The sequence below is a fragment of the Anabrus simplex genome, chromosome 8 (genome assembly GCF_040414725.1).
Source record: "Anabrus simplex isolate iqAnaSimp1 chromosome 8, ASM4041472v1, whole genome shotgun sequence".
Taxonomy (NCBI): Eukaryota; Metazoa; Arthropoda; class Insecta; order Orthoptera; family Tettigoniidae; genus Anabrus; species Anabrus simplex.
This window is the reverse complement of record NC_090272.1, coordinates 238281669-238303631: the sequence shown is the minus strand read 5'-3', so window position 1 is coordinate 238303631 and position 21963 is coordinate 238281669. Positions and strand designations below refer to the sequence as shown.

At 39.5% G+C, this 21963-nt stretch overlaps 1 protein-coding gene across 1 annotated transcript in view; it reads left to right on the top strand.

Annotated features, from left to right (window-relative positions):
- Positions 1 to 13380, top strand: part of LOC136878757 (uncharacterized) — a 35054-nt gene extending 21674 nt beyond the window's left edge. The window contains exons 3-5 of the mRNA XM_067152214.2: positions 9097 to 9237; positions 10009 to 10143; positions 11237 to 13380. Of these exons, the coding sequence (XP_067008315.1) occupies positions 9097 to 9237; positions 10009 to 10143; positions 11237 to 11437 (477 nt within the window). The 3' untranslated portion in view covers positions 11438 to 13380. The remainder of the gene's footprint in view (positions 1 to 9096; positions 9238 to 10008; positions 10144 to 11236) is intronic.
- Positions 13381 to 21963: the final 8583 nt, after the last annotated feature.

The window sequence follows — 21963 nt, the reverse complement described above, 5'->3', positions numbered from 1 at the left end:
ATCAATTAATAATTTTAGCTATAGGTCTAGTACAGAAATCGACGGGAGCTGCCTAATTCAGGCTGTAAATGCGTCCTCCGGTCACCCGAACAATATTAATAATTTATAAATGCTGTCAGCTTGCATTTAGGAGATGGTGGGTTCGAACCCCGGTGTCGGCAACCCTGAAGATGGTTTTCCGTGGCTTGCCTCTTTCACACCGGGCGAATGCTGGGGTAGTACCTTAATTAAGGCCACGGCCGTTTTCTTTACACCTCTAGCTCTTTCCTCTCCCATCGTCGCTGTAAGACCTATCTGTGTACGTGCGACGTAACCGAAATTGATTTTTTTAAATACTGAAATAATACGGAATATTCTTTAGTCAGTCATTCTAATATTTGCAGTTAATTAATTCAGTCTGTATTGCGTAAAGTGGTGCAGTTTATAGTATACATATCGGCCCTACCCGTTGTTTACACAGATGGTGCAGCAGACCATGTCAGTGTAGGAACTCTCCTTTCTTTAACGTCGTGGTGCACCTTTCTCAGACCTAATGAGATTTACGGTCGTTTCCTCAATTCATTCTGGTGGCTGCGTTATTTATAGATAGTTGCAATTAAGTAGGAAAAATATAGGGGGTGGGGGGCTGTCGAAATAATTTACCAAGAGACATGTTCGATCTTTGAAAGCATTCAAGACAATACTGTTTAAACAATTGATGGACGACAGTCTTAAACGCAAATCAGTGGTGATTGATGATTGAAAATAAAAATGAAGTGATCTCGCGGCACGGCCCCTAGCGACTACTCCCAGTTCCTAAAATAAAGAGGATCAATTGGCGGCATTCGTTTCACTTTGTACCGCTTGAGACGGCGATGATTTCCACTTCGCAGATGGTATTATATGATGGATGAAAGAAATCACTTCAGCAATTACTTTTTAGTGGGTGCATTAACCAGAAATTTACAGCAGTTTCCTTTCATAAAACATTTATCGGTAATAAGGACAGCTGTGACCACTTTACAAGCCAGCACACTGCTTGGCTTTTTCTTCGGGCACAAACAGATCTTTTGCACTTCCTTCTCTTCTTTGCTGCGAATGTAGAATCCGTTTCACATCCCTCAGCTCTCTGTCGCAGTGCAACATATCGGGAGGGTGTTGCGTCGTTCTCCGAAACCGTTTTCGTATTTCCCTTCAAAGCAGAGAAGCGAGGGATTTGTATTTGACACTTTCTGCATGCACATTTTTGTGATAATTCAGGGCGGAGAAGAGATACAATACTGTCGATGCATTTGATCTGTTTCCACTTGAAGAACATAATGCTTCCGTAAAATGATAGAAGCTTAAAATATAGAGCACTCGCCTGTTGTAAGACGTGTCTAAAAGCGGCAGTTACAGCTACACCCAGTAGTTCAACATGGGTAAACGAAGTGGTTACTTCGAAAATCAGCTACTTTAAAGACTTTCCTCAACTTTTTGTGAACTACCTCGTGGTTGTATTTATTAACCTTCTTTATAACTCGTTGATTATAATGTTCGTGTTATACTCACTGAACTTATCTTCTAATATGGGAGAAAAACCGTAGCGCATGCAGCTCATCAAGGGCGGGTTACGTGATCAGCATGGTGACAGGAAGGGCATCCGGCCGGAAATCACACAAGATTGATACTAATTCCACCGACTAGATAGTGTTATAGGTTTGATATTGGTGTTCTGTGTTCCAAATTTCGGGATCGAAGCCCAGCGGTATTAGTCAGTAGACTTACCGACTTGTGGAATCTTTTTAAGGGCAAAATTCCTGCTCTGAAAGGAAGTTGTAATAACAATTACCAGCAGCTTAACCCTTTCACTGAACACTTCAACCTGTAATTGAGTTGTTAGTTTTCCTTCCTCTTGTGCTCATTACCTCCCAGTGTGTGCATGCGTATGTCGCTTCACTGTGTACTTTGCTAGGCTTACGAAGCGTTAATAATTTGTGGTTACCGAGTATTAGAAAGGGTTCAAGAACTCTACAGCTTGCCTTGAAACATGGGCTGTGGCATTGACCAGAAGTCGTCAATCGGAGCTGATCACTGGACGGAGAGACTCCAGGGCGACACAAGGCCAGCACTCGCTCTCCACTCTTCAGATTTTTTGTCATGCCGCCCAGTGTCTGCTCCTTCACTCTGCAATTACTATAGACTAGTTCCTATATTATTTTTCCATTTTTATATGTTATTTTCTGTATTTTTTAGTAAATGGCTACTTTTCAATTATCCAGGTACTTTGTTTACTTTGAGAGTCGGTTGCTGCCGCCGCCAGTTACAACTAACCGTGCAGAAAACATTTGCCTTAGCTATTACACAATTGCATTTCCTTTCTGAGCACTTAAAATGTAACCACTGCAGCATTATTTCACTTATGTAAAGCACTCTGTCTGTAGAATGTGAATTGATCGCCGGGTAAACCCTTGGCTATTTCAGTACCTTTTGATAGACTTCTAATTGAAAGAAGTCTGCCATGTATGAGCTAAGATTGTGAGAATAGTTTTTGTCGCAAAGTTTTTACAGTGCGTCGAGTGCCTTGCCAGAAAACATTCTCTCAGTAACTTACGGGATAGAATTCGCATTAAAAATATCATGTGTAAACTTAGCTGCATTTATTGCATTTTTCTTTACGTGAAGTTACAGCACACTATGAGGATACAGTTTCTTATCGCCCACGCACTTCGAATATATCCTTGAATCAGTAACGCTAGACAAATTTTAATTATTAGGTATCTAGGTGCCTTACGATCAGTGCAGTGACTTGAATATTTTTCTAATATGCGCACTACAGTTGCATTTGGAATAGATCTACTTAATGCTTTTCTTGTTCGATTTAGGGACTAGGTCATTATTACCGTACACTCTTCGTCTAACGTTCTGACCATTTGATCTACTTACAGAAGAAGAGAGACTGCACTACACTGTGTATTGTAAATGCACGGTTCTCCGGAAATGTTATGTAATACTGTTCAGAGGTAATATTTGCATCAGGCCTATACTCATTGAAACTCTTAATCTCTCGCCACCGGGCGAGTTGGCCGTGCGGTTAGGCGCGCGCGGCTGTGAGCGTGCATCGGGGAGATCGTGGGTTCGAATCCCACTGTCAGCAGCCCTGAAGATGGTTTTCCGTGTTTTCCCATTTTCACACCAGGCAAATGCTGGGGCTGTACCTTAAGGCCACGGCCGCTTCCTTCCAAATCCTAGCCTTTCCTATCCCATCGTCGCCATAAACCTATTTGTGTCGGTGCGACGTAAAGCCACTAGCAAAAAAAAAAAAAAAAAAAATCTCATGCCATGGGGAATATGTTGTTATACAATTGTATTAAAACAAAATTTGAATGGGGCGTGTTAGCCGCGTAGCAGTCATGGTTCGAATCCCGGCCACTGCACGTGGGACTTTCGAACATAATATTTCCGTTCGGATTTTACCTAAAGCATTACGTCTTACGAATTTTTACGGCAGTTTCTTAAAAAAACTTACAAAAATACAAGCTTAAATTTCAAGATGTCCCACATGCCTCGCAACCACTACGCCTACGATTACTGGATTTTTCTTTAACGTGTTCTGGTTGTGAGTGTGCAGTGTGTTCACTGCTAACATTTAATTTTGAAAATCTCGTGACAGTCTATTATTGATTGCGCAGCTCCGTGTGAGATTGACAGCCTGAAGCTCATTACGCGTGTTCTGGCTGGGCTAACGTCTTACGCACGGGCCGTACGTCAGCCTGGGGGTCCGCGTTACAACCTCGGCAGTAGACACGACACGCAAGCCGGCGGCGCAGCTCTCCAATTAGGAGACCATAATGGTGTCAATCAGTAGAGGCAGTAGTGTCGCACAGGTGGAAGGATTCCCTATACTCTTGACAACTTCTGTCTCCCCCACCACTTAACCCGCTCCCCACTCCACCCGCCCGCTTCTTTTCGTAAGTCATTCTCCTCTTTAGAATGCAATTACAAGACAAAGAAGTACAAAAGGAAGAAATCTTCATTAGATCCAAGTTGTAAGGTAAACTGCATATTACTTCACCACGTTCAAATATGCAGGATAACTTTTGAAATAGGCCTACTGACTAGGTTTTATACACAGTCCCTGTTAACCTGATGGGCTGGCGGAACTTCCATTGTACTTCGTACATTCACATGACGCGTTCCTTTGCCTAATTCAAGTCATTTAGAGTACAGGTTTCTTCATTTGCACTGTTCCCATCCATGTCGTCTTGAAACGTGTACAAGATGTGTTTTTAGCACTTTACTGGAAGGTATGAAATGGCAGGGAGGGATTCAGTTGAATATAATACTCAGTTTGCTCGACTTTGGCCGATGGCCTACAGTCTTATATCTTGGAGCTTGAAAAGTGGTGGCATGAAAATTAGCCTTTCCAAGACTATAAATTGATGTCAGTGCGTAAGAAACCTGAAAGAATTGAATGTCAGGATGGTAGTATAGAAGATGGAATCAAGATGCAGCAGAGCTAATGCAGAGAGTTCGCAGTTGCGATCTACGGCAAACAAAGAAGTGAGTCCTCGAACGAAATAAACTTCACATCACTCTGTTATCAGATCTACTCTGTTGTACGGGAGTGAAAGCTAGATAGACTCAAGATATCTTGTTCACAAGTTAGAAGTAATAGATATGGAAGTAGCGAGAATGATTGCTTGTACAAATAGGTGGAACAGTCGTAGGAGGATATAAAGACTAAGTTAGAAGCAAACTTGATGGATGAAACTATGCATATAAAACGTCTTCAACGGTGGGGTCATTTGAAGCGAATTTAGGTTACCTAGGAGAATAATTGATTCGGCCGTGGAGGGTGTACAGGGAGACGAAGGAGATGGTAGTAGCCCTGAGTTTTGAGTGAGACGTGAGGAAAGAAACGAGGCCCAGAGTTATTGCAGGTGCTTAGTTAGTTCACAGAGATTTGCAGACTGAACGGTGTACGAGTTGATCGATAACTCCACTCAGCCCGTGGTGTGTCTCGACGTAGGGGCAAGGGGCCTGTTAAAGGTGAAGGTCACTTTTCCTGTTAGTTTGTTAGTTGGTTTGTTTGTCGCGGCTTGGAGCTGAACGGCGCGCAGCGGTTCCGCTTAACTTGCTCGCCAGTTCTCCGAAACTCGCGCGCATTACGAAGAAACCAATTTGCATATTATAAAAGGCAGTGCGCGCGCACCTAGACATACATTACATCCTGCTACGAGAATCAAGGTGAATAAGCAAGCAATATATATAGTCTGTTAGGTGATGTCAGCCGGAACAAGACGATGCTAGGTATCTCAAATGCCATGCCCACCTGAGTTCTGATCTCGATCCACTTGCTATTATAAATTATGATACCGTATTTACGCTAATAAAATTTAACACGCCGAAAGACTGGAGTAGGATACTACTACTACGAAAACGTTTTCATTCCTCCCCTGAAGGAGGATGTGGGCCTCTTAGAAGGAAACGCCGTCTCTCAGGCCGGGGGATGTGTTACGGTAAAGGAGATGCACGGAGAAGGTGAGGGGGTTGGCGGCCGTTACCTATACTAGGAACTGTCCCGGCATTCGCCTTAGTGCAGGAGAATGGAAAACCACGGAAAACCATTCTCAGGACAGCCGACGGTTGGGGCCAGCAATGAGATCCAGCCCTGTCCCGTCTCCGAATGCAGAGGCGTAGAGCCGTGGCCACCCCTCCTCCGCTCGGTTGGCCGGTCAGAGTACAGAGCTGTTGCCACGTGAGGGCCGAGATCCACTCTACATCTACCGACTAGTTATGCGGTAACAAGCTGATACTTCTTGGAGGAACAGACAGTGACTGTTAGCTGCGCGTATTAATCTCCAAACGAAATATTGCTTTAGAATGTTCATTCCCCGTTATGTTCAATGGTAGTCCAGTTTATCCTGCATAAAATATACTCTAAATATATTTGACATTAAAATTACTAACGTCATTATCACCCGTTTTCAAATTTTACAGCATATAGGAGCCTTCAAATCATAGGGTGTCCGGTTCGAAGACTGGGTTTTCGTCTTAAATAAGTTCATTCACATCCTGTCTGACATTAACGCTCCAAATAAAAGAATGTGTGTCGAAGTATAGTACGCGAACCTTTTCTCCAGCCCTGAGCTCCATAGTGTTGAATGGGAACTAGGGCTCAAGAAAAGGTTCGCGTACTATAATTAAGACAGTATCGTAGTGCAGTTCACGAGTAAAATATGCAAACTAATTCTGTCTATACGATGAAATAAGACCGAAAGCCAGTTTCTTTATTTTTAAAGAAAAAAGAAATCATATAGCACCATTCCATCTGTGATCTTAAAGAATGCTGATCTTCGTTCGCAATTTCTCTTCAGTTGCGAAAGTTGTTACGAGGTGGCGTTGTTGAAGAGTCGTTAATGTGTTTTACGCCCTCCTAACTGCTTTTACTGTTTTCGGAGATGCAGAGGTGCCGGAATTTAGTCTTGCAGTTCATCTTTTACGTGCCAGGAAATCTATCAACACGATAGTAAACACTTTCAAATGCCAACAGATTGAGCCGGAATCGAACCCGAAAACTTGAGTTCATTAGACCAGGGCACTAGCCCGTGAAGTACCCAGCCCATTTTCAAAATAATTTATTTTTTAACTATTTGCTGTAACAAACTCTCGTACAGAATATAATACGTGGTTCACAGCTGAGAAACCTGCCTTCAAGAGTCGGAAATTTACAACGGTTTTGAAATTATTATTATTATTATTATTATTATTATTATTATTATTATTATTATTATTATTATTCCGTCACTTTCCCCCATTCTTGTAGCTTCGTCCGTGTGAACTGTGTGATCTTGCCCCTGTTTTAGGAACGGATGCCCTTCCTGACGCCGAACTTATGTGGAAGTGTGTATTCACTATTGTTTCTGTGGCCATTGGTAGTGTATTGTGTGTTGTGTGATATGCATTGGTGTGTAATGAGACAAACGCCCAGTTCTGGAGTGCTGTTGAAATCCCCGACTCAGCCAGTAACCTATCCCAAGACCGCCTGAACAGTGAAGTAATGAATAGGACACAAAGCTATTTTGATATAGTAAATCATTCAGTAAGAATGTTTTATGAGCTGAACTGTGCTGTTAGGTATGAGAGGTGAAGCAGGTTCAACTTAATGGTCTGGCAGTTTCGTAGAAGCGATACGTCCAGGTCGGTACGAGCCTTGGCTCAGGCGAGGCGAGACTAGACTCTCTTCTCAGAAGTGCTCTTCACACTGGGAATCCCTCTCGACATGTTGGCAGCCCTGCAGGATTGGCACGGGCGCGATCCGAGCTCTCTCCAAGCCCGGAGCGTGGTCCCGACCTATAATTAATATATCTTTAACAGTCTCGTACTGTTCTAGGAAAAAGCAGAATTTATTGTTAAGCGGAAAATTAAAATTAATTCAGCGAACAAGAGTTAAGTTGTTGTTGAGTGAGCACGACAGCGGGGCCGTGCTGTGTATGTTGTGTCACACAACTCGCCCACTCTGGCTGAACCCAGAACCCACCAGCCGCTTAGACCCGTCCCCCACTGGGGCTCTGACTGGGAGATCGTCCTACTTCTCGCTGTACTGGCTCGATACATTATTCTTATTGTGTCTAGCTTTCCCGAGGTTAATCTACATGGGTACAAAATCATCAGATATTTAGAAATTCTCTGGATTGGGTTTTAATTTTAGAGGTTTTAGCATTTCAGCACCACTTGTAAGCCGTCATATGAGCCAGCATTCAGAGAAGCGTTTTCGTACCGAAGTGATCTAGGCGCTTGCTCCGCATAAAGTCTGCATGTTGTCATTTGTTATGTCATTTTATATAATATAATATAAAATATGAGAGTATTTACGTGTAATATAATATACAGTAACATTAAAATTATGTGTATTTCATTGTATTTTTAACTGTATGTTTTTCATAGGTCCTTTTATTAATTTATTTAATTCTAATGTTTAATAATAATGTGTGATATCTGAAGCTATCTCTTTTCAGTTTAATTTGTAGCTGTTAGGTTCTTCAGACTGCAGAAACTAATTTTGAATAAATACATTTATGAACTATCTGAAGAACAAAACATATGGTAACAGAATTATACCTGAAAAAAGAAACATCGTAATTCAAATATAATGTGTTTCATTTTTGAAAGGACATCATCAGGTTCTATCAAATCACACTTGATCTGTTTCTTTTTCATGTAGTTTAAAGTTTATTCATTCGGCAGACCTAACCGTTACAAATTTATCATATCACTTTCTGTAAGTAACACATACAAAAATCATGTTCCTAATAGACAGTCTTGAAATACAACGAAGAACAAAAAGTGGAAATTACACAAAGAAACGAAAGAAAATACAAAATGAAAAATATTACGAAAATGAAGGCTCGATGACGACGAACATAACTTAGAAATTAAACTGGACAATTTTGAGCTTTAATTTTAAAATACGGAATATTTGTTCAATTGAATTTAAAAATTAATGTAACAATTGTCATATTAATGTTCTTAATGCAGGTGTGTTGGGCCGTCTACACTATAAATCGTTAAGATAATTGGCATGTTTCCATGACTTGCTTTTAAAAGCCAGACATTGGCGTAAAAATTACTCGCATAATATACAGTGTGGAAAATCTCTCGGATGATCGCTTACTGAGATCACTGAAGTGAGTAGGCTATCCAGAATGGTAGACTATGGTCACATTCAAGGTTTTTCCCCACTTGAGCTAACCATGAAAATGAAAATCCACCGCCTGTTTCCAGTCATTTTACCGGGTCAGTAATGGAATGAATGAAGCACCTTCGAGCGGCGAGGATGGGAATTGTGCCGGCTGCCGAAGCCTGTCGCACTCCTCTGGGGCAATGATTAATGAATGATTGAGCTAACCATAAGGCATCATAATTCCAAACACCTGAAGCAACAGTCATTTACACAGATACCACATTCCATGGTCCCATTTCTACACTTACATAGTAGGCCTACGTAGTTTTGATAATTGAAATAAAAAATCAATGACATCTATTCTACCTTAACATTATGAAGTCTGTCTTGATATACTGTATATTTTATTTGGCGACACACATTTGAAGATGTTCTTTCATTTTATGTTACAGACGCTGAAAACGTTCAAAATGGGTTTCTCTCAGTTCTACGAGCTGTGGAAAACGAACCATTACGAGTGGCTACCTAGTAGCGAAGAGATCCCCAAGGATTTAGGCGAGACCATGCCTCAGGAACATCTCGATAAACTAAAGGTAAGAAAATAAAACTTGACCTTCTCTGCGATTTGTTAAACAGTTATTTTAGGAGAGAAATATCTCAGCAGTTCTTTCTCTCCATGAGTTCCTGTACTTAAAATGAAAATAATTATTTTTATCATAGAAATTAGAACTTCACAATATTCTTTCAAAATTTCTTACAATATTATATGGAATGCCTTAAAATTGGGGGTTTAAATTCGAAAGTTAATTAGATCGATTACGTCCTCTTGGATACACAATAGTCTCGGCAGACGGAGTGTAAAGTTACGGGGCCTACCTAGAACTTAAGAAAACTGGAGTTATATGGAAAAGGGACGCGGAAAATGTACAATCCAGCAGATAATTGTCATTGTGACTACCTTTATTTTTCTTATTGGAGTTATCATCACAGACGGCCTAATGTAAAATCATTTAACTTAGTAGGCCTAATCAATGGCTGTTCGACTCCGAATTTGACAAAGTTTACCCAACAAGATGACTTCCAGTGCTACATATGTATAATATTTACATAAGAGGTACAATAATTTAGCTCATTTGCCTTCTCTGCGAGTTTCTTATGGATTGGATAGTGAGGAGCTTCGTATTAAGGGGAGTCTAATATCTATCGAGACTGTTGTATTTGTGAACATTTTCGATTTTAGACAAAAATTATGCGAAGTTCTTTTGAGGATATTCTTTTACTTTAATTCATTAATTTGATTAATTTTGGCCTCGGTGCTGAACTATCCCTGTGGATCTAAAGGAAGCAATTTCTATTCGTTACAGCTGGACATGGCATTGAGGAATGTGTACCAGTATCTGCAGAGATTCGCTGTGGGGCTGGAACAAGTAGTGTGGGATCAAGGAGAAGATGGTGAATTTAAAAGCGCTTTCGAGGATGCGGAGTTGAAGCTCAAAGCGGTAAGTTCATACACCATTTATTTTAATAAAGTCTAAACTATAGCTACAACATCTTATCTCAGGTATAGACTACTTATTTCGGTTCATGTTGTAATTCTTCTTCTTCTTCTTCTCTCTCTCTCTCTCTGATTAGGATGCCTTACTTGGAACTCTTGGCCTGTATTGCTTTCGCCCGATGGTGTTTGTCATTGTTTAGAGCCCAGTTCAGAAGCACATGTATTATTCTTTGTTTCATCGAATCACTTTCCCTTCGCATTTCCTACACTCGAGCTTACTAATTGACTGCCTGTTATCTCAATGATATACAAATTACCTAAGTTTTCATGAGAAAACTATTGCAAGAAGTCACACGTATTGATTCCCTGAAATGTACACTCATTGTCGGTTTTCTCTCTGCACATATTTTCTCGGTGCATATCGATAAGCAAAACCCATTAGGTACTGAAGTCTTCGATAAATGTCAATGTAAATCAGCAAGCCTGTTCCTAATGATCTATTCTGAGAAATTCACGTTTTCTGAAGTATAACTTAATTGTGCTACACTTGTCGAAGGTGGCTACATCCTACACAATTGACGTAAACATGTTCAGAAAGACAAACTTTACAGTTTAGTTCGTCAAATTATTGTAGATTACAATATAATTATCCAATGGTTTATTAATAATTTTAAATTCTCCACTGAAATAGATCCTAATGTACTTTTATTGCATTTTTTGAATACTTGTCTTCTTAATTTCTGTATCACCATCAAACGATCAGGAATTTATTCTTTAACAGAAAATTTTCCTCAGCAGGAATCAAACACTACTTTTCTGTACCACATGCCAACTGTCCCACGATGTTTGAATCTGAGTTGCTTCCGTTGTTAATATTGCTGTTCCTTACGTATTGTATTATTACGAATTTGTAATAGAATGTGCATAAAAAGCATCAAGTAGGTTTTGGTATAAGTTAACATAACCCTATATCAGTTTTTTACTTCACATTAACTCAACAATTTAGAAGACAGGTTATTCAGTGTGAGAAATTTATATTGTGCAAAGAAGAATGTTTGAAGCACGGGACTAACGTAGATATTCTGTTCTTTCCACAGACGCTATGCGAGGTGCAAGTCACGATGCTGGAGTCCAGCGTGAATCAGCCAGAGGATATCAAACGAGACATCATGGGAGAACGTTACCGCGTTATGAACGAACTCTCATTACGTAACCTACGTGATTGGCTCATATTCAGAGACTATATGAATGGCCTGGAATACGTCATCCAAGTATTCGAACACTTCAAAAGAAAGTGAATCTTCTGTTCCTGTTCTTTGCAAATGCTTCTTTCAACTTCATTCATTAATTTATTTATTTTTCTACCATTAAGAGATGAGTAAAATAACAGCATTGTGCAGTATTAGTAAGAACTGGATCGTCAAATGTTACATCGTATCATAGTAAAATGTAAAGAGATGTATCTTCGTATTTTATTATTTTAGAATAATTCTTATTTATTTTATTTATTACCAGTTTCTGTATTATTAAGTACGAGAGCAGCTAACCTGTTGTTTTTATTTATTTTAAAGAGAACTTTTTAATATTGTCCATTTTTATATGCTTGTATGTTTGTGTATATTCGTACGCTCATTGGCGGCTAGTGATAATACGGAGGAGAAACGCAGTCTCGATTTTACGATGGCCGTGCACTTTCTGACTCTAAATTATTTTATTATTTATAAAAATTACGTATTTAATTATTGTCAAAATTGCCAGCAGAAGAGAAGGAAAGAGAACAAATGTAAAATATGGATTTCAGATTACGAGTTATGCAATGATTTCTTCATCAGTAAATATCACAAAATTCTGTTCTTTTAGGAAATATGACCGTATATTTTATGACGGTAGTTTTTAGTTTCAACTTTTTGAGTTGAAATAGTCTAAGTATTGTGTAGTTCATTGATTTCCTTGGAGGCACAAAATATTACGCTTTTTACAGGACTTAGGATGGATAGTCCCTTGTGGATGGGGTTGGTAGAATACATCCACGGTATCCCCTGCCTGCCGCAAAGAAACTACTGAAAGGGGGTCAGGGGTTGGTGACTACTGGTCTGTCATTGCTCCTCCTTACTCCTTGCTTTCATCTTTCCTATCCGACCTCCTTTGGTCAACTCTTGTTCTTTTCCGACCACGACGGTACTAGTTCAGCGAGGCCTAAGGAGCCTTTGATTTTTACGCCCTTCGTGACTCTTCTTTCTTTTACCGATACCTTCATTTTTCGAAGTGTTGTATCTCTTCCAGTTTTCCCTCCGATTAGTGTTAATAGAGGATGGTTGTTCAGTTGTACCTCGTCTTAAAACAATTATCACCACCACCATTAAACAAAGGCACGGGTGAAGATGTTATTTCGTGGACTTCAGTTACTAACACAAATCGAGCGTAGTTTTTCATTCATAGTGTCATAATTTAATTAATTTTGCGTATTTATTGCTACATTTTAACTAGGTTCATTGTTCCTTTACTCCATTTGCTTTCAGTTAGTGAATGGGTTTTTGAGAGCTAATGTACAACGTTCAGTGCAGCGGATGAAAAGCTCGACTAAACATTCAGTTCTTTGATGATTTTCGCCTCTAACATCAGTATGTTTCTCAGATAGGTGTGAATCTCATAAATGCCTCACAAAAATGATTTGTTTTATTCTACTAATCCAAGTCACAAATGTTAAAGTCGTGTAATATAATACTTGAATTAAGAATATTCTCCTTTGTATCATGGACACTAGCCACCATTGTCGACGCTCGTTGTATTTTTGTAAGTGCCAATCTTGTTACTTAAACCACCCACGAATCAGTTAGACGATTGTTTTTATGTGTCTCTGTTATATATGTATATTATAGAACAGTACTTCCTTGGACCATAATATTGTGTTGATGGTTATGCTGTAGATATTTAGTAAAAAAGGTGTATGTATTAGAGGAATTTTAAAAGTTGTTAAAACTGAGTGTGTAGTGTCTGTGTAACTATTGATGAGTGGCGCTGACCTGCGGCCTCGTCAGAGAGCTTTGTCTATTCCAAAGGCTTATGAACAAGTCCATATGCGCGCGCACTGCAAAGCCATTCTATCATCATCGTCATCGTTGTCGTCGTTTCTCCTAAGGAACGAATCCTCACCTTCGGCTGTGATATTAATGTATTTATTTGTATCTATTTGTTTTAAATGAAGTTTGTATATCCCAAACAAGAATTACATTAATTTTTATGTAGAAAATAAAGTGAGTGAATTATTTACGTATGAATTTCCTTCTCCTGTAAAGAATGTGCCAGTCTTCTTCTGAAGCCTGACTCATGATATGTTGGGTCCTAACTAAAAACTACGTCAGCACCCTCCCTTGGTGTTCCCTTTAACGATAAGTTGCTAACATATACTGTATTTCGTGCCAGGGAGTAAGACTAAGTCCTGTTATATCGGGTCCCCAAGTACAAGTTAATGATTTAATTTTCAACAGTTAGCAGAAGAAAACGATTAAAGTATGGAAATACAATTTTCTGAAATACGGTATCTTGATGTAGGCCTCTACAGTTAATACTGTCTGTGTTCTTAAAGCTTCAAACTTATGTCCTGAAATGCAGCTAATTTTGACTTACACTCTTTATCCCTGGCACGCATATCAGTCTTCATGTGCGATATTTTCACCCCATTTATAACAGGGACTGGCTGAATAAGGAATGGCATTACTGACATTGCTCCCATCTCGGTCACCTCGTCAAAGCTAAGATGAGACTGAGACAGACAGAAGCAAGTAGCCCTTGCCAAGATACAAAGTGCATGTAAACACTAGGTCTCCTATCATTTCACCTTATTAACTCCTCTGATGAGGTTGATGTCCTCATCTCGCTTTATACTCGGCCCCTTAGAGAAACGGGACAAGGGTTGGACACACACCACAATTTTGACAGCAGAAATATGGAAGGTCTAATGAAAAAATTCTAGTCTGTTGTACATATAAAATATATGCTAGACCAATGCTAAATATTTACAGGGCTTACTATATGAATGTGTAAAGTATTATGTGTACATAATTTCTCACTGCTCATTAACCAACTGACGAATCAATTCCAATGGCCCAGCCATTATCTCATTCGTGAGCTCACTTCCTTTCACTGTACCCGGCAGTCATTCACAGACATCTGTAGTAGTTCCTCATTACAATGGGCAACGGCAGGTTCGTGGCGTACCCTGACGTCGAGTTCCATTGCTTTGCGCAACGCCAATAAACTTCCTTCCGGAAGATAGAGAGGTACGGGTGAAGAACACACTCCTCCTTTCTGACCTGAAGGGTGTGCAAGTGATTAGCGGTGTCACGTTGCCAGTATCAAGGCTGAAGGATGTCAATTTCCTTCCTTCGATAGTTCGTATCACGACCAAATCCCATTCCCAAGCATCATCCCTCTACTAATATACAAAGATCATTTCAATGTACTTGGAAGAGTGCAAGTGGGTACGCGGATTGGGTCACGTGGCTATCAGCTTGAATTCGGGAAATACTTGGTTCGAACACCACTGTCGGCAGCCCTGAAGGTGATTTTCCACGGTTTTCCATTTTCAGCTGGGGCTGTTCCATAATTAAAGTCATAGTCGCTTCCTTCCCATCGTCGCTGTAAGACCCAACCGAGTCGGTGCGGCGTCAAGCAAATTGCAAAATAAAATAAAAACATTTGGAATCGAAAACCGCATTAGACCAAGCCCTAAGGCTGGCAGTCATAACGAATAGAAGAGGAAGTGATATCACTGGCATAGAACGCCTGGTCCGCCGCAGCGCAGCGTTGGCTCCGACCTTGCCTTCAAGTTAGCACCAGCGCTTACGAGACCTTTAGACACTTGCGACCTGTTTTACATCTTAAAACACCGTAAGAGATCCTCTTAGGCGCTAATAAGTTCGACATCCCCACTTACTTTTTTGTGTCCAATAAGTCGTCTCCAGTAATAGTCCAGTTCGACAATGGTTTCTTTGTCAGACATACATTCAAGATAAAATCGTCATCTAAAAGCAGGCCTAAACACAACATTTTTGGAACCGGTAACAAAAAATTACCAACCTGAAATATAATTATTACCACGTATCAACACACATATACACATATTAATTAATCTAAGTTCATTAGAGAAAAAATAATATCTTAATATAGTTCAATAATTCACGGAAAACAGTAAGACTGCATACAGGTCTCAACAAATCAGAGAACTAGGATGATGATGATATCAAGAGTTTGAAATTAATAGTAAATTAAGTTCACCAAGCACCACCCTCTCGTGACCTGAAATCTGTAGGGCAAGTTTGTTCTTGAGGGAACTGGCTCCTAAGTATAATTACTGATGGATTTTTTTGCTAGAGGCTTTACGTCGCACCGACACATATGTCTTATGGCAACGATGGAATAGGAAAGGACTAGAAGTGGGAAGGAAGCGGCCGTGGCCTTAATTGAGGTACAGCCCCAACATTTGCCTGGTGTGAAAATGGGAAACCACGGAAAACCATCTTAAGGCTGCCGACAGTGGGATTCGAACCCACTATCTCCCGGATGCAAGCTCACCGCCGTGCGTCCCTAACCGCACAGCCAACTCGTCTGGTGCTGACGGAATTCACTTGATAAATAAGAACAGTAACACGAGCATTCCATTTCATGAAACAAACACAATACGGTCAGAATAAGGACGATGTTAAAGCATGTAAGAAATTATAGAAAACTGGATGCAAATCAATAGGACACGAATAAAATACCACATCACAAGGTTACGTAGGCCAACCTTATCTTAAGTGCCGCATTAACTCGTGCAGAAAAGGAACAATGTATAAACTTAACACTTCAGATTTAAGAATAATCGGATTTAGGTGTGTTGGTGAACTGGATATTGCTGATATTACAAGGGGATTCAGAATAAAGAAATTTCGAACATTTGGGGGATGTCTTTGCCTGAAGATTATCGGACGATTTTCTTTTTTGGGGGGATTTCCTTTTAGTTACAGTACTAGACAAATATTCAGGCAAATTAGAAAATATATGTGGAACAGAATTAGTCTTTCAATCGCCAGTTGGTTCTTGGGTGAAAGTAGGCTTCTTTTCCTTCTATCACAAATTTAACAATTAAATCTTCTGAAAAGTGAACATCATAGATGTTGGACTTTACAGTAACTTCCCTATACTTCCTTGGTACGGCCCTTTTCCATATGATAAAATGTTCCTTATCTTTAGGGGGTTCGAAAAGCCGTCTTACCCCTTTACAGTCCCTACAGCCTGATCTGCATCCTGGTACAAAACATCAAGGCATCTTCACTGCTCACAATTAATCACTCAGGAAAATGTAATTGTTAAACTGCTGTTTATTTGCATTAAATAACAAGAAAAATATCACACGAAGATAACCTCAACACACGGCAAGAAATCCATTTCCCTTTCACTTAATGCTTCCTACAATAGCATTTCAGGTATTAATACTATGAAGTAATAGTGTAAGCACTTGTATACAGAGTATTACTAAAAGTTTGCACAAAACACCACCAAAGCACTCCAATCGATTAAAAAACTTAAGATGTCGCACATAAACACACGTGGAGATCTGTAACTAAAGTCGACTGGAGCGCTGCGTAGCGGAGAATGCCAACCCGATCCGTATTCAGTAGGCCTACATGCTATTAAGGGAGAAGATACAATATTTCTTCTATTCGTTATGTGGCAATATACGCGAACAATTCTACCATCAGCTGTCTTACAAAGCCCTGGTGTCATCGAAGAGATGTAATCAGGAGTGGCTGCGAGGTTTGCGGGAAATAGTGGGTTCGAACCCCACTGTCGGCAGCCCTGAAGATGGTTTTCCGTGGTTACCCATGTTTATATCAGGCATATGTTAGGGCCACTTCATTCCCACTCCCACCCCATCGTCGTCTTATGACGTATCTGTGTCGGTGTGATATAAACAAATTGTCAATTTTTAGGAAAGCGTGACGTTGATTTTTCACCAAATATTCCTCTCCCTCTCTCTCTCCCCCATCCTTAATTTTAATGACGTTTCATTTCATGTCGAAATCGGTGTTTGTAGTACATTTAGGAATGTCAGAAAAGTAATTCGCTGAGCAGAAAGTATCTCGTTGGTTCATGTTTGCTGAACACGTGCTACTGGACAGTCTCTAACCTCGCAAGTTAAGCACGTGCAGGAAAGAAACCTCCTTCAATATTGCTGGTGTTGTGCTGGGGAAAACAAGACTCGGCGACAGACTATGAAGTGCCCGCAAGTTCAGGCATTTATTTTCGCTAAAATAAGCACTTAAAATAGGCATTTATTTCTTACTGTGATGTAATTGGCCTTCTTGCTGTACTCGAAAGAGTACGGAAAATGACACTTCACTTCAACATACTGTACTTTCCCCACTGTTTGATTGCAAATCGTCTCAGGTTGAACTCCGATTCACAGTAATGTAAACATGGGTAGTCAGAGAGACGCTGAATCAAGGAACACCAGACTTCACCCTGTTGATTATTTCTCCGCCTGATTGCCGTACCGTGGTTCTGTACCCATCTACACAATAAATGGCGTCTCTGACATCTCAAGTCATCTGCTGCCATCCACCAAGGCCCTGCATGGCTTGTACTGATACGACATTGCTTTTTAAAAAAAAAATCTTATAAGCGGGCTATGTAGCGAAAGAAAATATGAAGGAAATCGGAGAAAAACGTACGCTAGGGACCCTTAAAATTCAATACGTTGCCTAAGCGGTTAATCCAATTGAGCAATAGAACGCACAAAGTGTACATGAAATTTGATCTCTCAGAAAAAACAGTTTATGAATGCTCTTCGTATTTCTAATAGTTTTTGATAAAAAAATATGTTGCTACGTTTTGGCGCATGCTTTATCCTTGGTCACCTTCTCTAGGTTTTGTGACCGGCAGCAGGTAAGGGCGCCTGACATTACAATAACAACTCCCCAACTCGATTCTGACTACCAGCAGGAAAGGGGACCTGACATAATTACAATTCCCCAATCCCGACTTCACACGAGGAACGGCGTATGGCAACCACCCCGTGGTGTTTCTCGGGTAAAGCAAAGAGCCATGCAATTTGATGAAATCTTACAAAGTGTAGACCAACGACATGAAAGATACAGACTGCAAAACATAGGCCTACCAGCGCCTCCTAGAGAACAAGGCCTGGCAATACGAATGAGAGTAGCCGATGACGTATGTTGAAGCTGGCCCATGCCAGTAACTCAATTAGCTTGTTGCTGCTTGGTGTATGAGGACGCGTTTCCCTATTGTGTGTGTTTTTCATCGATTATATTAATGTTAATCGAGTCTTGTGTGTTAACACTCGCTTAATATTCCTATTAGTGTAAGTTCAGTTAAAGGTGATAGTACTTATAAATTGTTAATATTGATAAATTGTGTTTAAAGTGCCGGCATGGCCACCACGTGAGGTTAGAACTGAGTTTATTTTTAATGGTGTGTTGTGAATTGCGATCACTGTTTTTCAAATTATGAATAACGATGCCTCAAAAATGCAGTGTTCCAAACTGTAAGGGCAATTATCGCACTGGCCCTAAAGTGAGTGTTTTCTCGTTTCCATCTGACGACTCGGAGAGAGCTAAGTGGTTACGAGCTATTCGCCGCGATGATTTCGTTCCTTCCAAAACTGCAGAGGTAAGTCTTACTTATTAGTGTATTATATATGATTTCAATCATTCAATCACTTAAGTTGTGGAATGGTCCTTGAAATGGAGCCCTGTGTTGTAGGTGTGCGAGCTCCATTTCAAAACTGAGGTTGAAAAGACGACCACCATGTATGATGAGAGAAATGGGAAATTATTGACTGCACGTTTATTTCATCCAAGGCTTGTGAAAGGTTTGTGGATAGGTCTCTTATATATTTGCTATTGATGAATGAAATAGTAGATTTTTTAGGGTGATTTATATCTTACTGATTTAAGCATTTGCTGTATTGAATTGACCAGTTATTACATTTAGTTTGGAATGTGCTGAGTATTCACATTACTTCATAGGACTACTGTTGTGGGTATAGTGATATTCTAAGGGAAACTTATAGGGCTTAAATTATGAAGGTATGTAAGGTATTGGCTTTCAAGTATTCCTTCTGTGCTGGACCCTTAACTGCAAGTGAGCCAGTTCTGTTTATTATATCGCATGAGGTAAAATACCACTTAGTGTGGGTTAATATTTTTGCTTCAGGCTAGACAGCAATGTTATTGTGTTTATTGCAACTATGTTAGGTTTTGTATAATTATTATAAGTTCAATGATTTTTCTCTGTCTCCTTGTGTGCTATTCATTATATATTAAAATCAACCAGATATATCTAAGACATGACATGGTCCTGTGAAGTAAGTGGTGCCATGAATTAATATACGAGCGCATTTATATCTAGGCGAATGCATTCTAACTTGGTCTAAACGTTTCAGGAGCTGTTCCTTCTCAGTTTCCAAACTGCCCAGAGTACTTGTCTGATACCACATTTGCCCACCGAGAAGCTCCAGACGATAGGTGTTGTCGAGTAGACAATGAAAGTTTGGCCAAGGCTCTTGCTCAAAGTTTAGAGACCTATGAAGCTCATGTCAGTACTGTTTCTTTCAAGAACTTCCAGGAATTTGAAGAAAAATTAAGTTCAATATCTGTAAAACAAGACTGGAACTGCTCTGAAAAGGAACAAATTTAGTAGCTCTATTTTCCATAGTAGTTTCTTTAGAAGAGAATACAGTAATAACACAAGACCACTTTTATTTTATCATATTTATTGCCAGGTGTTACGTTTTCAGGGAGTGACATTACATTTGAGAGGGCACCTTTTTATGTTAAACAGGTATTTTGTCATTTAACAAATACGGTTCATTACCTTGGTGGCACATATCCTACAAAATCATTAACCATCCTTTCCTTTTGTCTGCGGTAAGCTGAGGCTTTCTAATTTTTTTAGTACATTACTATTATTAATCACTGAGTTGATGAACCTCTATGAATGTCATTCAAAGGGAATGTGTAAACTCTGAATTCAGGGCTAATCACTGTAAGTTCCTTCAGTAGTAAACATTCCTGTTTGAGTAATTGTGAATTCGATTATGAATTTCCTCTTCCAGCATTATAGCCTATTCACACTCTGGTTATGAATTTCCTCTTGGAGAAAGTACTCCTTCCAGCTTTTGTTATGTAATGAATCTAACATGCATCTGTGAAAAATTGGGGATTAATTACTTAATTGATCTCATGTGTGTCATAATCTATATAATGCAGCTGGCTCATAAAGCGTGAAATGAGTAGTTCAGTGTGTGTTCTGCTACTTTTTTATTAATGTAATGGCAGGGATGCAAGTTCTTAATATGGTTTCTTAGGATTTTAACAATTACTGTTCATAGAGATTTCCTTTTATATTTTCTTATATAATATTCACCTCATGTCCATTTCAATTTTAAGCAACCTGGTGAAGTTAAATTGAAAACAATTTCAGAAAATGTCTGGCTGAAGGTCAGTTCAAATGTAATAAGAATTGGCATGCTACTTTTCAAATTTAAGAATTTCAATTTTTTTCCTGTTCTGGTTACTTGAATCAGGGTCCAAAATCATATAAGTACATTTATTTACACTAGGGATTGCGAATATAATTTTGATGACTTGATGAACAAACTATTGTTGGCATGTTCTATAATCATTCTCTTTGCATAACAGCCAAATTGTGTGGGCTCTTCACGCCCTTAATTTATGTGAGGCTTCTATTGTAAAAAAAAAAAAAAAAAAAAAAAATATGTTTACCTGTTTTCATGACCGACAACACTGAGCATTACAGCTTGCATGTTCCTGGACTGCTACTAATATACTGTAAGTAAGGTAGTTTATACGTTATTATTTTTATTTAATAGCTTTTTCTGTACTTACATGTTGTTTTTTATCTTTCATCAGCAAGTTCAGTTCTGTAAAAGCTTGCTTTTTCTTTTTTTGTGTCGCACCGACAGAGAGAGGTCTTATGGCGAGTTTCGTAAAAGGAACTGATCATTTTTGACTCTTAAATATATGTAAGAAAGTGTCATATAAACATATTATTAAAGTTGTTCAGTATTAAGACTCTTAAAAAATTCTTCTTTGCATTCTTAACTGTTCTTTCTAATTATTACGGTATATTACTCATTTCGCTTCCGATATGCGCGTCTACGAGAAAGAATATTCGTAGAATGCACTTTAACCAACGGATTTTTCAATTTTCGTAAGGAATTAGCTTCATCTACTATCCACTCGCACTGAGCTGTGGTGGTCACGGCTGAGCCCAGTCGCGTGACGTCACGAATCGTATTGCCAGGCCTTGTTCTCTAGGAGGCGCTGGGCCTACTCATTACAGCGCCCCTGGTTGAAGCACAGCGAACTAACTTTTGCCTGTAACTGTCATGGCGGCTGCCACTTCTTGGTCTCGACAGTTAGCCCTTATCAGTTCAATGAATTGATGAGATTATAGTGTATGTTATTGCAAATTAAAGATTTATTTAAAAAACCACGACATTTTCAAACAGGCTTAATGTTGCATTGATGTTATAGTGAAATAAGCGCAGTGAAAATGGTGAGCATTTGCTTGGTTAAAACAAGAATTATGTAAGTTATGTAGAAGGATGGATAATTCGGCGTCATGCACTAACTATAAAGTCATTCACTACAGAAGGACATGTTATACGTACAGCAGTTCATTGAGGAATTCACACGCGTAGAGAAAGATACCACTGCCTTTTCACGACATAGGCTACCTTCAGTGTCATTCTGGTATAATTTTTGAATTTTGCTTCTTGGTCTGGTTTGTTATG